The sequence below is a fragment of the Halyomorpha halys genome, unplaced genomic scaffold (assembly GCF_000696795.3).
Source record: "Halyomorpha halys isolate HHAL.00 unplaced genomic scaffold, Hhal_1.1 Scaffold64.1, whole genome shotgun sequence".
NCBI classification, from domain to species: Eukaryota; Metazoa; Arthropoda; class Insecta; order Hemiptera; family Pentatomidae; genus Halyomorpha; species Halyomorpha halys.
In genome coordinates this window covers 1788539-1805303 of record NW_027116348.1, presented here as the reverse complement: position 1 = coordinate 1805303, position 16765 = coordinate 1788539, and the positions used below count along the sequence as shown (strand labels likewise).

The window sequence follows — 16765 nt, the reverse complement described above, 5'->3', positions numbered from 1 at the left end:
GATAAACATCTTAAGGAACAATCTTTCCGTTCAAATGCAATAGTTTCATAAGAAAGCTCTGTCTAAACTACAACTTATAAAAAAATCAACTTGTAATGCAACATTTCACTTACAAACTGCCACTCGCATTGGAAAGATTGTAAACACAACTTCAAAATTAAAAAAAAAATTTAAATATGGGAGTATTTGATAAAGCATCTATATGAAGTTATGTAGAGCGAGAGAGGGAAAGCTCTCCCAAAATTTAGAGTAACCTGCTTGCTTAAGATCTTCTTTGCAAAGGTTTTTAATATTAATGATAAATATGATGGAAATTTTTACCCCAGGTGTTCTCAGCCAAAGGCACTTGAGCCAAAATATAGCACAGTGGCAATACTTCATTGACATGCGGGCTGCCAGTAGGTTTTCAATTTTTTTCTTTATCGAAAAAATCAAGTTTTCTCTCTAGAATGAAAGGCTTATTTAGAATCACTTTAGGAATATTTGATACAGGTAATAAAATTACCTAATACATATAATATTACAGAATTAATTGGCAGGAAATTGAGAAGGGGGATATCATGCCACACCTCAATGTTAGGAAACCTTGTTTGTGGTATAATTTAATAAAAGGTTAAGCACCCCTGCATTATCCTAATAACTTCTTAGAGAACAAAATTTGTTTTCAGAATTTTTAATTTATGGACAACACAAAATCACAAAAAAATTTCCATGCTGTTAACTCCATGATTTTCGCTTGTCTTTAAATACCACCATTGCTATGTTACTGAAAAAAAAAATAATCAATAATTTTATCTTTAATACAATAATGATTTATTTTTATAAAATGTTTTAGTGGTTTGAAGTACAATGTACGCAGCCTGTTTGGAGCAACTGATGCTAGATTTGCAAGAGGAGTAAGTTTTAATCAATTACAATTTCACCTTTATAATTGATTTATAAAACAGCTGTTAAGAGAGTATTATGAAAATTAGAAATAAGAAAAAGAACTAAGCCTTTTTATATGGATGAAATGATGTTTACAGGAGTCAAATGTTTCTCCGTTCTATCATTTATTTATTTTTTTATGTAAATGTGTATTATAGTTTAAGTTAGAGTAATAATAGTATTTTTATTCCAGGTTGGAGTGTCAGCAGTAGGGTTTTCAGCTTTTAATCATACCCCAACAAGACTCCATGATAATAATGAATGTATGAATAAAAATATTTTCCTTGCTGGAATTTCAATTTATGAGCACTTAGTAAAAAGTGTAGCTAATGTATAAGAAAATTGAAAGCAATGATTCATTTAATAAATCAACATTTTATCAATAAATGGCCTCTAACTAATTTATTTTTTCATCTTCTCCCGATTGCCAGTTTTCATTGTGAATTAAGTATATGAGTTAATGGGTATTCTAAGGTACATGTTCTCTACTTGGAACTGGAACCTCACACACAGGCAGAAAAGTAGGTTGGCAATGGGTAAACAGAGTCCTGAGACCATACCAAAGTGGAGTTTGTCTCATGAGGTGGTATTATTCTTAAGGTTTACTTGTAATCTGCTCCTGTGAGAAACATGTTGAAACATAAAAATAAGAAAGAAGCCTCTACAAGTCTGCCAGAAAACCATGTGGGAATTGGAAAAGAACCCAGAAAATACAAAACAATTATCGTGGAGGAAACAAAGGAAGAGAGAAACCAGCAGTAGGTTATGACCCCAAATGGATTTACCTTGAGGTTCTTAACTTTCCCACAGTCTGGTCAAATTTGGAAGCAAAGCCATGGGATAGATATCAACTCTCTATACTCTAGCTGTGGTGTCCCAGACTACACCACCTTAGAGGCATTGTGAGGAAACAAGACAACTTGCTTGTAGAGAATTATTTACCCCAGTTGATTACTGAACAAAACTACCCATATTACAAAGACTTTGTCTTCAAGCGGAAAAGTTCAGTGATTCCACCCCATTTCAACCTAAGGGAAAGAAAATTTGTCCCTAGAAAGCCACTGGGCAGAGGAGGGGCAAAAGAAATAGAGTGAGCAGGACAAGAGATGTGAGAGAAGGGAGAATAAGAAACAGAAAATTTTATTTAATTAAAAAAATTGTAAACTGTTTTATTAGCAGCAGTTTGATGTTAGACATACAGATGTGATACCGGTGCCCTCTGGTCTATACGGTAACTATTACAGCCACTGAAACTGCTCTGGCCCAGCATGACACACCCTACCCTTCAACACAGGAACAACTACTGCTGACGATCCCTATATTAATATTTATACTATTCATAGTAAATACCTTAATTGTAACACGTAAAAACTATATAAGACCTAGTAATAACTATAAATGTACCATTTGAATTAATAAAGATTTCAGCTGAATCTGCTGATGCATGGAAAGATAAAGTATTACACGTAGTACCTATCGATGGCGTTTTTAGAACAAAATTGTCAAGTGAAGGAAGTCATGAAAAACACTTCCTTAGCAAGTGTGGATCAGAACATTCAACTACTATATTTTTGAATTTATAAATTGTCTATTAATTCTAAGTTATCTCTGGATCTCTTCTCCTTCACCTGCCTTCTCTTCTTTCATAGGACCCGGCGAATGGCTTCCCTCCGAGCTTGCATAACCCTTCGTATCTACAGGAATAGTACCCGGTAGAATGAAGTTACCTTCCTGCATGATCCAGTGGCTGGCTACCCTCCGGGCTTGCATTCCTCCTTCCTACATACAGGAATAGTACCCGATAAGACGAAGTTACCATCCTTCGAGAACTTACGGCTGGCACCCGTAGGTCTCATCCTATCTATTCACCTCTTAATCAACTACCTAACCAGGAGGTGGAAATGGCCAAGCATTGCCGAGGTCTTCTTATGAAGAGTAGCTAACATTATCAATCACATAATATAACATCTAACATAACCACCACGACAATTGGTGACTTCGATGTTATAAAGAAGACTGCCCAACATGATCCAGAAGATAGCCCAGCAGATCTCCAGCCCGACGTGTAATCCGTCGTAAAGAGGCCCGATGTGAGTTCAGCTGTCTTCATGTAGCCCTACTCGATCACACAGTTGCTGCGACAAACAGTCCAGCCCAACGAGATCATAAATCAGCTGTAACGCTAATAGGAGCAAACTCAAAATTAATAAAAGATTTATTTTATTTGAATCTTTGTCTTTATAATATAATCCACTATACAAACTACAGTTTAAATGTATATCTTGAGGTTGCCTTATGAGTGAGTGAGGTTAGTTGGTCTTAGACGGTTCTCCAGCCTGATAACCACTCTACAGAAGGCCCTCGACAAGGCGTATTCAGTTGTTTAAGAAGTAAGGAACGACCATGCCAGGTGATGAGCCCTGGACATTGACGCAGGTAAGGTTACAGATTAGGGATGAAGTAACCATGATGAAAATCATAAGAAAATACTTGTTAGTGATGCTTAACTACATCTAATTGTATAAAAGTAGGTTGGACGTCATTAATTAATAAATCAATAATTTATTTTATCTTAATAATCTAATCCATATCTGTACCTATTGTACAATTCGCATATACAATGGATATGAATAAAAAAACACAAGATCCAGCATGCTTATATGAGAAAAGGTTCTTCAGTAGTTCTGGAGAATCTTGAATAAAAGATTGAAAAACAACCCTGTAGATGGAAGGTAATATTGAGGGAAGACACTGTTCAGGAACAGAACAACCGGTGGATCAAAAAAGGACTACCATAAGGAAATATTTCATCACCTTCCAGTGTGGATAAGCAGCCAGACGGGTTCAATCTGACAATGGATATCTAAATGCCTAAGGAAGTATATTAGCTAAGCTACCCCGCTTTGAAAGGAGGTAAAATCCCATTAATTACCTATTTCATATTAAGGAGGAGGAGGGAGGAAATCAAGAAAGGAATAGAGGATAACCGAGCCATGGAGTAAGTCTACCTATCAATACAATTCAACCATAATCATCAGCGTCATTCAATCATTGACCAATTATTCAAAATTAACTAACACACCTGTAGTTTCGGTCACCCCCTACTTCAACTGTAATTTATGCGATAGATTTTCGTTTAGTTTATTATCTTTTATTTATCACTATTTTACACTACAAAACTATGCATTAGGTTGAAGGCACACTTCATGTAGAGGTAGTTTGTTGCTGAAGAGTATTGTTACTAGTCTTTAAGTTAGTCAGATGTGTTTTACAAGTTAGCATTACTGTATAAATTTTCTTAGACTGTTTCTAAGAACGTTAGATAGAAACGAAGGCAATGACGGACATCCTGAAATTGAAATAGAATGTCATTTTTTAAATTATTTTATACATTAAAGTTGAAATCCCGAATTGCGATAGATTAGGGAGAAAAATGAATAAATAAAATAAAAGTGTAATGCTTATTTAACAAAATGTGTCTTGAAAGGCAGACATTTAGGTGTCAACCATTAGTGATTCTTTAGGGTTATTGATTTTGTGTTATTAATTTTTAAACCCAATTTTTAATTAGTTCAATTAAGAGGAAGATATCTCAATAAACGTTTAAGTTGAAACTGGTTGTTTAACTTTTTAATAAGCGTTTTCAATGGTATCAATAGACTAACTGTTTGCAATATGTTGTTTCCTTATATTATTACCTTCACGAATTATAGGTGGGTTGGTTTGATTGGAAATACTTCAAAACACTTATAGAATTGCGTATCCTTCTAACTAAAATATACTAAATTTTGAACTGTTTTTCACATAAGGTGACGAAAAAATTGACTTTTTCACCGAATCAAATTCAAAACTTAAACAATTAATTTTTCCATTATATCCATTTTAATTTGAATCCTAAACGATGTTTAGTTCAGTTCTGGTCTTATTAACCGATCGATCCTATTTACCGATTTATTCTAAAACATCGATCCAAAATCGAATGTTTATTTTTCAAAATTTTAAATCAGGATTGTCTGTTGATAACAGATACTGTCATTAGGTGGTCAGAAAGCAATTCATTTCTAGTAAGTCGGAGTTCCGAATATTTAACCTAGACTAGATAACCTCCTCCTTTGTTTTTATTTTTAAATATTTATTAATTTCTGTTGTATCCAATTTTTAAGGAGTTACTGTTTTTATTTGTGTGAAAACAAAATTTTGAAATGTTTTATAAATCCAGCATTTTGTTATTTTCGTGCAACTGCATTATTAGCAATCCAAAAATGCTTTAATATTTTGATTCAGTTTACTCCACAAACAAGATGTTAAAGCCTCAGAACAATGAATCTGATGTTCAAATGTGTTCCCAAGAATTAAACTTTAGTTCAGAAGAAAGGGTAAGAGCTGATTCTTTTAGTTTAGAATTCGCTACATCACAATGGCAAAGGTTAGTTAGTAATGCAGAGGGTCTCTTTATGACATTAGTAAAACAAGGCATTGCAAATGATGCTCGAGAACAAATTGAACAATGGCTTTATCTGAAGCAAGAGTGTACAGATTGTTTCACCAATGATGGATCTATTATCAAAGAAAAAACCTATTCCTTAGACAGGATTGATGAAGTTACTGAGTCTGATGGAAAATCATCTGTAAAAGTAAGTGAATCTGAAACAGAATACAGTGATAGTGGTGCCGAGATTGATGATGCAGTTGACTTATCTCAAGTTGAATCAAAAAGGCATGATTTTGCTGAGAAACTAGAATTTTTACTAAACAAGTTTTCTGATAAAACTGAGGCATTAGTTTCTAATTCTATAGGTCCTATAAAATCCCTTGATGTGCCAGTTTATCATGCTGCTGTGCAAAGGTCAAATTTTCATTTAGCCAACTCAAAAAGAAGAAAAAGCATATTGCCGTCTAATCCTGGTGATTCTGAAAAATTTCCTCCTTCCGTCCTTGATGGTACAAAAAAAGAATTTGATCTACATGCAAGCCTGACTCAGTCGAAGAAAAAGCTTAAAAAGTTTTTAAAGCAACTGAGGAAAGAAGAAGAACAAAATGGTTCTAAAACTGAAGAAAGTAAAAGATCAAAGGACAAAGCAAAGAAATCTGATAAATCTAGTGAAAATGACGACCTTAAAAGTCTTAAAGAAAGTAAAAAACAAACAATTAAACCACTTCAACAAATTCATCAGTTGTCCATAAAAGAATCTAAAAAAGAAAAATCAAATCGTAAATCATCTGCTAATGTTCTTGTAGGAACTAATCATTGTCTTAGTGATAAGGTTCTGAGGGATGAAATTACTAATCTCAGGATAACAAGAGACTTTCTCCTGGAACAGAGGAAGAAGTTAGATGCTAAGTTAAATAGAGATCGGACATTTTCACATTGTGAAGAAAGAAGATTCCTGGAACTTGATGAAGCGATTGAAGCAGTAGACACAACAATAGAATTTAAAAATGGTACTATTTGTGGAAGAAAAAGCTTTGAAGAAAGTGATGTTGATGAAGGTGAACAAATGTTATTAGATAGACTGATGAAACTTTCCGAACCAGAAATGAGGTTTCTTTTATATAAATACTTCCAAAAAGCTATTGATCTTCGTGAATTTGGAAAGAAAATGGAACAACAAATTGCAGATTTAGATCATCAGATAGAAGCACAGGCATGGAAAATCCAAGCTCTTAGTAGTGCCCTTCAACAAGCTAATGCAGAAAATGAAAGGAGGCTGGTGATGGTCCACCGGGAACATGAAGAAAAATTACATCTCATGTTTAGACATTATACTGGAACTAGTAGCAGTGCTGATACTAAAGCAGATGAACCAAGGGCAGTTCTTCCTCCTACATCTTCACAAAATGCTATACCACAATTGAGTTTACGTAAACTTCAAGGCACTTCTTCCCCACACACTACAAAAGTTACGAGGCAAAAGAAGAAACTGATCATCCAACAACAAACAAGAAAATAATGTAATTATTAATTTCCTTTAATTTTTTGTATTTGTTCTTGTAAATAATGTGTAAATTATAAATATTTATATTTGTTTTAATTATTTTATTCCATTATTAGTATTTTCATTTCAACCTTATTAAGGTCCTGATCTCATATAATAGTTGATTCAAAATTAGGAATTAAGTATGATTACAATTAATGATAATAAATTAAACATGTCAATCACTAAAGTATATTAGGACAAATGGAATGTTAATTACCAATTTTTAAGACATTTCTATTTTCACATTACTGATTTGTTTTGTTGCAATATTTTTGTTTATTTTTTATCCAAAAATAAATTGGTATAGAATTTGAGCTTCTGTAAATTGATTTATACAGTTTGTTTGGATATGATTGCTTTAGTATTCTGTAAATCTTTCAATTCATCAAAACAAAAGAGGTGTTGTCAAACAACAATAGGTGTCATTGAATTTTAATTGTAAGGATCTTTTAAGCTGAAGGACTAATGATAAAGACCTATTGATAAATTCATGATAATTTTATTTTAAAAATGGTGAAAATTATTATGAGGTTGGAGGTGTACTTAAATTACTTAAAGATTATTTGATTTATTATTGAATGAATGTGATACATAAATTTTCTATTAATATTAATATCAAATCAGTTATTGATTCAACTGCTATTGGAAATTCAACTTTAAAATGGAAAATATGATTTCATAATAATTTTAATCATGTTATTGTTTTCATTTTAATTATAATTTGACACTATGTTTTTACTTAATTTTTTTTATTAATAATTACATATTTATATTATATAAAAAAGTGTTTAGTGATTACATGTAATATTTTTTATTGCATATGATTTATTCTTCATTCTAAATAAAATTTGACCCAGTCTATTCAAATTTAGAAAGCTGAGGAAATTATATAATTTCTTTTAATATTTACCAGTTTTCCATTGAACCAAAATTTTCTAATGAATTTACTGTAGCAATTATAAATACAGTTATAAGAGATTCGAGGCTGACAGTAAGCATTCTCCAGGTGCTCAAAAACTTAAAAATTATGTACAGTTAAACCCCTGTTAACAGCCACCTTGGGACTAAGCTCTTGGCCGGTTCCATTTTGGCTGATCAGTCTGGTACATTGGTGTTTCAAAAAGGAATATTAACAGAAATATTGATAGACTCTGTTTTTCTACATATTTTATATGTATTTACAGATTTTACTGTGAATTTGAAAAGAGAACAAGTAAGTACATTTAATGTCCAAATTGATGATAACAGCAAAGTAATTTTTTTAAATGTCAGTTATTTTTAACATTTTATATACACAATCACTCCAGTTTTTCTAGATTAGAACATCTTTCCATTTAACTTTCTCCGCCACCATTTTTTTTTTTCAGTCAAGACTGGTTAATCTGAAGCACAGTCAATTTTTGGTCTGTTTACTGAGATTCTACTGTACTTCTGTGGATTAACTAATTAAAAATAAACCTCTTCAACATAAGAAATTTACTTACTAGTGCATAGTAAGAAATACCTGGGAGGAGTAGACGACAATTCAGGACTAATTGAGGTTTAATAAAATCAAATTTTCTCACTCAGCTGGGTTATACCAAACTGGCCTCATGTTTATATGGATTTAATATTTGAAGTCATATATAACTTATCAGAGTCCAGGTATATTTTTATAGCAAGCCAAAGATCAACTTGCATTGTTCAAAATTGATTTGAACGGTGCTTTCATTGACACGGTTCAAAAGGATTCTGAGTAGAGGAACATAATAATGAAGGCAATTTTCTTTGGGTTTGAAAATACATCATCTTAAATTTGAGTGAAATTAATAAAAATTTTCCTACTTTATAATACATGGTACCCTGCTGAAGATTTGCAGCATTTTAAATTGATTGATAAAAATTGAAATTGGTTTGACTAATGTCAGTGGTAAGAGCTACAATAGGAGTGTTATTTTGACTTAGTATTACATCTCTCAATATGGAAGACAAAAAAATTGATCTCAGACTACATATTTTATTTCTTAATCAAATAAGGGCACTAATGACTTCAAAATGTACAATAAATACTATTATTAGTAATATTTTGTAATAAATATTTAACAGCCTATTTTCTAGGTATATCCATAATACCAAAAATTGCTTAATCTTTTATTTTTAATTCTAGAGCTAAGAATTAAACAATGCGTTTTAGTCAACTTTTCTTAGCCACATAATTATTGAATGTGTACAATTTTTTTATAACATAACATCTAAAAGCTCTAAATACAAAAAATTACTATTTTTATATACAATATACATACGTTCCATCTATTTGTAATTAAATGTACAATGTTTATCAAGACAATCATTCCATTTGCTGGTCTAAAATATATAGGATTCTCTATTGATATGTGGACTAAAGCTAGAATACAAATGTTTACATTTATTTTTTACCTCATGCATTGAACATTTCCAAAATCTCAAGTTAGCTTATTGTCAAATTGTGAACATATCAAAGCAGAGGTGTAATTAATAATCTATTATCGTGCTACTTCCAATAGTACTTTTCATGTTTGGATAAAATTTACAGTTATATGAATCCCTCATCAATATAAAAAGCTATTTGGCTTTCCATGTCTAAATGTAATCCTGTAGGTTGAGCAACACAAGTTAAATACTTATCTACTTTTAAAAAAATTTACAATTTTTTTACATCGGCGTTTCACTCATTTTTTTTTTTTTCAATTTACATATCTATTCATAATTTTTTTTTTTTACATTTATTATAAAATAAAATCGTTGTTTTTCCAGTGCTTTTACTTATGTTAGTACATTTTGTTTTGTTTTAAATATTTTCAGTACATGTCCAAAAGAAAGTATTTTTTGTTATTTGTATATTATTCTTTAGAATAAAACATGGCAAATCAAGCTTATTCGTTATTAAAAGAGAGTAGCTTGTTGTTCTTTAATATGTATGAACTACTGATCAATGAAAATAGAGAAAAACTATCACAGACTGCCTAAATCACGCAAACATATTATTTATTAGTAAAGAAAGTTCATTGGAAATTTCGTTGTTTTGCTAGCAATCACTGTATACTTTAGTGAGTGAAAACGAAGTTACTGAAACAAGGCTCCAAACATACATAGTGAAAGGTCTCAAACTTATAGCTATTACCAACCCTGAAACATATGGCAGGGGTTTATATTTTCATGAAATAAATATGGTTTTATGTTACAAATATATTATACAAACAGATAATTTTTTTTTATAATGTGTAATATAAAAAATTGAGTCTGATAAAAATATACAGAAAAGTATTTTTAAAAGTTAATTTAATACCTTTTTAAACGATTAAAATTTATGACATGAAAGAAAACTGTTTTTCTAAATAATATTTTACCACTAAGATTACAGCCTCTATTCGATTTTCAACCCCTGCTCATACCAAACTATCCTTTTATCCATAACTATCGGTTTTAAATTGAAAAAAAAATTAAATATGATATTATAGTTGTTTTTCTGGATGGATGAGCAACAGTTTCAATTCCAGCATATTGATTTTCATTGGTGTTTACCAATTTAGAACTTTAAGCATTTAAGAAAAATGGCATGAATACATCCATACAAGCAGATAGCATATACAATAAGTTTTAGATTTCCTTCCCCCCCAAGTAATCTGATAGTAATTAATTTTTCTCTGCCTTAGTAGCTGAAATTAGGAGAGAGCATTTTATAAACTTTTGGCCGGATTAAATTTGCTCTTTCCCTTTAGAAGTAAAACAATTTTTAAAATGATATTCGTAACAACATTTTGGCCCCATAATTATTCATAGTACATTTCACATAAGAGTTGAATGTTCTTAGATGTTGTACTGATAAAATAATTATAAATTTTAATATACAGTGAGGAAAAAGAATGAAATCTAAATAATTTCTCTGTTCAATGATTAATAAGTAAAAACAGCACCTTCTATCACTGTCATTCAACCTGCACATATCACAGACTAATAAAATACTTCTCTAGTTTTAATGAACGCCAGCACAGTTTTGATAATTTTCATGTATTTTTAAAGTTAACATTCACTGTAATACAAACAGTATTGTATTCTACACAGAAGTAAATGTTTATTAATAAAACCTTTTTATATATTTTTCTATTTCACTCCTATTTACAATAAAATATATTTTAAAAATTATAATGTAAAAGGAATTGTCTGGTGAAAATATAATAAAAAACAACAACAACAACAAAAAATAGGTTTTTTCATTTGTATTATATCAGCATCTTGAATCAGCTTCTGTGCCAAAGGACCTTAAGGTCAACTTAGAATTGTCCTTAGTTCCTGTGGTACCATCGTCAACTCTCTACTCGACCCATGGCGATTTTATATTAAGTTTGATCATTGCCTGAGTGAATAAAAACTTGTTTATTTATTTTAATATTATATTTTCTCCTAATTATTAGGATTGAAAAGTATTATTTGGAATTACCATCACAGTCAAGCATCCATCACTTTTAATCAAACATTTTTTTATATTTCTAAACTTCTGATTTTGATTTATATATTTTCATATTATATCATTAAGAAAAAGTTATAATTAATAGTAAATATTAGCCATAGGGTTTTTAATTTATATATTTAGGTACCATTTATCGTTGAGAAGTGCATCCAGCAAACAAATTTAATTTTTTGATCCTAAAAAGTTTCACTAAAGTAAAAAGAAAATAACATTTAAATTCCAATATTGGAAAGAAATGGTTATCAGGAAAAAAGGTTAGTTAACCAATTAATCAATGAGGGAAAAAGGATAAGTTGAGATATTAATAAGTTATAGATCATACTATAGCTAAAAATAAATATTTACATGCACTTATGTTTATAATTTTACTTAGTTACGAAACATAAAATAAGTACTATATCAAAGGATAAAAAAAATTACTTTTGAGCGATATCGATTACACAAGTTGTTCAAAGCATTAGGAATGAACACTAATTCAAATATCAATTAAGTAAATACTTAATTTATTTTACACAAGTCTAAAACAGGAGTATTCCGACTACCACAGAACTTAGTGTTTAATTAAAGTCACCAGATTTGGACCATTATTAATTTATTTTAAGAGTGAGTAAAAATAAAGTGTATTCCTCATTCGATTATGTTAAGTTGTTAAATACTATGAACTTTTTTAGTTGTGTAATATTTTCAAAAATTGAATTTTCATATTAGTTGGAGGCATATTTCAAGATAAATTAACTACAATTTGTAAAATTGGACTTAAGGCTATTTCCTGTTTGCACTGATCCAACTTATACTTCTGTCCATCAGATGATTGTACTTAATTTAATCATTCACATAAATATTTCAATAATTATATTTTACTGAACTCCAGCCTATGGGCCAAGGTTTTTTTTTTATACTCTTTGTATTTACATTAACTTATCACTGAAGTCATAGTGTCTAAAAATAAGCTAAACATGGAAAATGGTCCAATCCAGGCAACTTTTCCATTTATATCTGGATGATCAAAAGACAATTTCGAGATAGTTTCAGATGAAATTTAAAAAAAATTAAATATAATTTTTCGTATTTCAAGTTCAATTTATTTATCAACTAGCCTTTTTTCCTTTAACCTTGTATTATTTGGTTTTAAACCATACAATAAAAATGAGTACAGTTTTAAATCAAACAAAGTTATAATAACCATTTGATCTGAAATAACATAAGAATTTATTAATAACATCGATTTTTTTTTTTCAAAACATACCTCAGTTTTTCAACGCTTAATTTTTTTAAGCTCATAAGTCTTAAAACATATTTTAGTTATTAAAGAAACTTTCAGATTACTTTCAATTTATATTACTGATTGAATCAATGTTTGTGTTTACTATTTATTATTGGTTAATACAGATCGTAATGATTTCTTAAACTGATTTTTTTTAAACTTTGAAACAATGTTTTAGTAAATTTATATATAAATCATTATTTAACTATAATACTGTTTTATAATGAGCTTATTTTCCTTTCTTACCTGTTTATGAGTTGAAAGGGTACTGATAGAATAAATGATAATATTTTTGTAGATCCAAGTTGCGTAAAGAAAACACAAATTTATATTATTTTTGTATGGAATCGTGGAATCATGGAAATCGTACTGTTCCATGATATTTAAAATAACACATACATATGTATTTCAGATTTAAAAATTCATAACATTAAATAAATTTTAATTATATAAGAAATATATGATTTATATTAAAATGAGGTTCATGGTAAAAATATTCTCACCATACATTCGATACTGTTAACTTTATACCAGTATACTGGAATATAGACCATCTTAAAAAAAGACAGAAAAAATATACATATATAAATATACATATAAGAAGAATATATTAAACAACAAGATATATTAAATGATTTAAATGAGTATTACAAAATTTCATAGGTAAAAGTTTAAAGTAGTTTGTGTCCAAAATAGATTGTTGTTCTTATGTAACAAATATTAAAAAAAAAAAATGTTCTTGACTAGTCTTACATAAGCCGACATTTTTCCCGGATTTTCTTTGTTCCTTTGAGCTGACCTTTTTTCTCCAGCTGGAGGGAGATATTTCTGTTTTTCTCAAGATTCAAAAGTTCTTGAAACAGTTCTTTTACATTATGATTAGTTTTTGCTGAAGTTTCCATGAAGTGACAACCCCAGCGTGAGGCTTCGGCTTCTCCTTCAGCAGTGGAAACTTCTCTTGTCTCAGACTCATCACATTTATTACCAACCAGCATGACTGGTATGGATGCCAGATCAGCTCCCTTTGTTTCCCTTATTACCTGAAATAAGATTAAAATTTTTATTATTAATGTACTCTATAAATTAATGTCCAATTAAACATACATTTAATTTTGATGAGAAATAAAATGGGTTTAAAGTTTTTATTATGAGGAAAACACAAAGAAATTGGTTTAAAATATAAAAAATAAAATTTCTGAAATTTAGAACCTTTAGAAAAGATTGCAATGATTGCAAAAAAAAACACAATGAAAGGTATACAAAAGTTGAGAAATAAAAAATGGTTTCAATAAAACCAAATTGAGAAAAAATTCAAATAAATGCGTTTACAACCTTTCTTAATCTAAAGGGAATGTAAAGTTGTTGTAAAAATTTGACCAAGTCCTTTTCCGACATTGTATATGGGTAAACCAATTTAAAATTTTTGAACATTTGTAAGCAACATAACTTAGTTTGATTATGCTACTTTCACTACTTACTATAAACAATGCAAAGAAATTAAAAAAATAAAATAAATAAACTATTTCTTATCCAAAATTTTACTGACATAAAACACCAGGTGGGATCCAGCAGTAGCCCAGCCATAATGTAAATGCCATGTCTGAAAAATGGCTATACATATTCTTCAGAAATAGATGAAAAATTGGTTATAATTTTATAACAATTTCTCTGATTTCTTGAGTACGACATACAAAGCTAAGTTATGAGGAGTTGGCGGATCCTACCTAGTATTGGAAGGGTTACAGTTTAAGTAATGGAAAGTAAATAAATATACTTACATCCCAAATTGGCCTGAGCTCTTCTAAACTCTGCCTAGAAGTGCAGGAATAAACAAGGATAAAGGCATGGCCTTTAGATATGGACAACCTCTGCATAGCAGGGAACTGGTGAGAACCTGTAGTATCTGTTATCTGAAGAGTGCAAATATTCTTGTTGCAACTTATAACCTTGAAAAAAATATATAAGAGTTGTAAAGTATAACAGTAGTGTAATATTCTTCTTTTTTTGTTTTTTAAACATTTACTTATTATTATATGTTATAATCTTACAATTATTTGTTATGATTACAAAAAGTGTTAGTTCTTTAATGCAGTTTTTAAGTTATTTCATTCCTTTGCAGTACTATCCATAAATGGTAAGGGATTCAGTACTTTGTAAGGTAGTGCTGTATTCTTGAACAACAGCTGTGTAAGGAAGAGATTTGTTGAAGATCATGCTCAACCACCACATTCTTTTCTCAATTAAGAGGTACACACTTTATAGAGGCTGGGTGTGCCCAAGGAAGGCTCCCAAACTGATATGGTTATATCATGGCCGATAATAGTGATAGTTGCGCATTGCCTTACTCTTTAATTTTAAGTACATATTATATTGTATTATGATATATTTTTATTTATTATATAATATTATAATTATTATTATATTAGTATAATATTATAATTATTGATAGTATAACATTGTTTTAAATTGTGTTATGTATTTATAGTAAGTGTGAATTTGAAATATTTATATATATTTATAATTATGTCTAACATGTTGTTCAAATAAATGAATCAATTATAATTTAAAGGGGTTATGAATCTTCTTATAGGTTATGAAAAATTAAATAACTTGGAACTTTCAAGGAACTCTTTGAAAAGAAATTTGTTACTGTATTGTGAAGAATTCTAGCTATTTATTTGTATGTAGAAATAGCCAAAATTAAGCGATAGAGTTTATTAACATTAGCATGCTATATAATCAAGTCACCAGTTTTATATTTGTTATTATTTACTCTCAACATGTCCTCCTTATTTCTAATCTCTTTCTACTGGATATTGTCTATTGCACTTTCATTGTATAGATTTTGTTCATGAAATATACAAATATCCAAAAAAATACAAGAGTTAGCTGACCAGGAATAGCCATAATCCACCAATTTTGACTGACACATAATGCCCCACAAATTTGATGATTTAATGTAAGTTGGTGTAAGAATCAACGGCTTCATTTATCCTTTATTTTCAGTTTGATAATATCAAATCGTTCATTTAGGTTACTATTGGTGCTAATTATCAAATGGTCCAAAAAAACCATGGTTCGAACTCACTTAGGGGTGGATGGAAAGCAATAACTAACGGAACATGCTAAGTTCATTGTCTTTGGAAATAATATTAATTCTTTATAACTATCCCCTTACATGACCCTTTATATGAGTCCTAAAAACTGCTAAGGACACATTGTGATCTGTACCATGTTTGAGGAACTGAGATCTACCATTCTACAAACTCATTTGACATTAAAAAAGTAAATATATATACATTTTTTAAACTTAAATTTCTATAAATACAACTTTTATTACACTGTTAAACTGGGCATACTATAAATCTAAGGTATTGCTGAAAAATACAGTTATTATTTTGAATTTATGTATTGTTAAAATTTATTTTATTTATTACTATATTTATTTTATATATTTAATTAATTTTATATTTTGTTTATTATTACAGTTTCTTTAGTTTACATTATACAGTTTATTTTGAGTTAAGTTAGTAAAGTTTCTTATTCAAAATAAATAATTAAGAATTCAATTTACCTGACGATAGGTGTCCTCAATAGTGGGTATGTAACTTTCCCTGAATGTGCCTTTCACAAACCTTAAGACTAAGGAAGATTTACCCACACCACCAGCACCAAAAACGACCACTCGGTAGTCGTTACTTTGCTCCGGCATCTTGAATTATCTAAAAATGACATGATGAAATAGACTTAGTTATAATTTAATTATGCATTAAAATAAAATAAAATGGGTATAAAATCATACATTCTACCCTCTTCTCCAAATGTTAAATCCTTCAGGAAGAAGTCAGCTGGGTACTTAACACAGTATAGAGATAATTTATAGATTGTTGACCGTTATATATCAAGGGCCAAATCAGTGAGGAAAACGGGAGAACCTACATGCTCCTGGAGAAAACGTTTCCTTAGCTGGTTACTGAAGAGAACTACCCACACTAAAAACATTTTTTGTATGCTCTGTGGAAAACAACTGTAGAAGAAGAACCTTTTTTTTTTTTTTTTTTTATTTACCCTCTAGGAAGGAAAAAATATGCATAGCATAAAAATTATACC

The 16765-nt window shown here is 29.7% G+C and overlaps 2 protein-coding genes and 1 long non-coding RNA gene across 3 annotated transcripts in view; 2 read left to right on the top strand and 1 right to left on the bottom strand.

The window, feature by feature from the left end:
• Nucleotides 1-13: 13 nt before the first annotated feature.
• LOC136797206 (uncharacterized) lies at nucleotides 14-1328 on the top strand. The gene is made up of 2 exons (XR_010845044.1): nucleotides 14-896; nucleotides 1121-1328. It is a non-coding gene; the product is annotated as an uncharacterized lncRNA (long non-coding RNA).
• Nucleotides 1329-4634: 3306 nt separating this feature from the next.
• cos (kinesin-like protein costa) lies at nucleotides 4635-14931 on the top strand. Its single transcript, XM_014438688.3, has 2 exons — nucleotides 4635-6879; nucleotides 14775-14931. The coding sequence occupies exon 1, from the start codon at nucleotides 5229-5231 to the stop codon at nucleotides 6876-6878; it is 1650 nt and encodes a 549-aa protein (XP_014294174.1). The 5' UTR covers nucleotides 4635-5228; the 3' UTR covers nucleotide 6879; nucleotides 14775-14931.
• Nucleotides 8886-16765, bottom strand: part of LOC106692635 (GTP-binding protein Di-Ras2) — a 28571-nt gene continuing 20691 nt past the window's right edge. Inside the window, exons 2-4 of the mRNA XM_014438689.3 lie at nucleotides 16230-16377; nucleotides 14434-14601; nucleotides 8886-13695 (exon numbers count right to left, since the gene is read on the bottom strand). Of these exons, the coding sequence (XP_014294175.1) occupies nucleotides 13405-13695; nucleotides 14434-14601; nucleotides 16230-16367 (597 nt within the window). The 5' untranslated portion in view covers nucleotides 16368-16377 and the 3' untranslated portion in view covers nucleotides 8886-13404. The remainder of the gene's footprint in view (nucleotides 13696-14433; nucleotides 14602-16229; nucleotides 16378-16765) is intronic.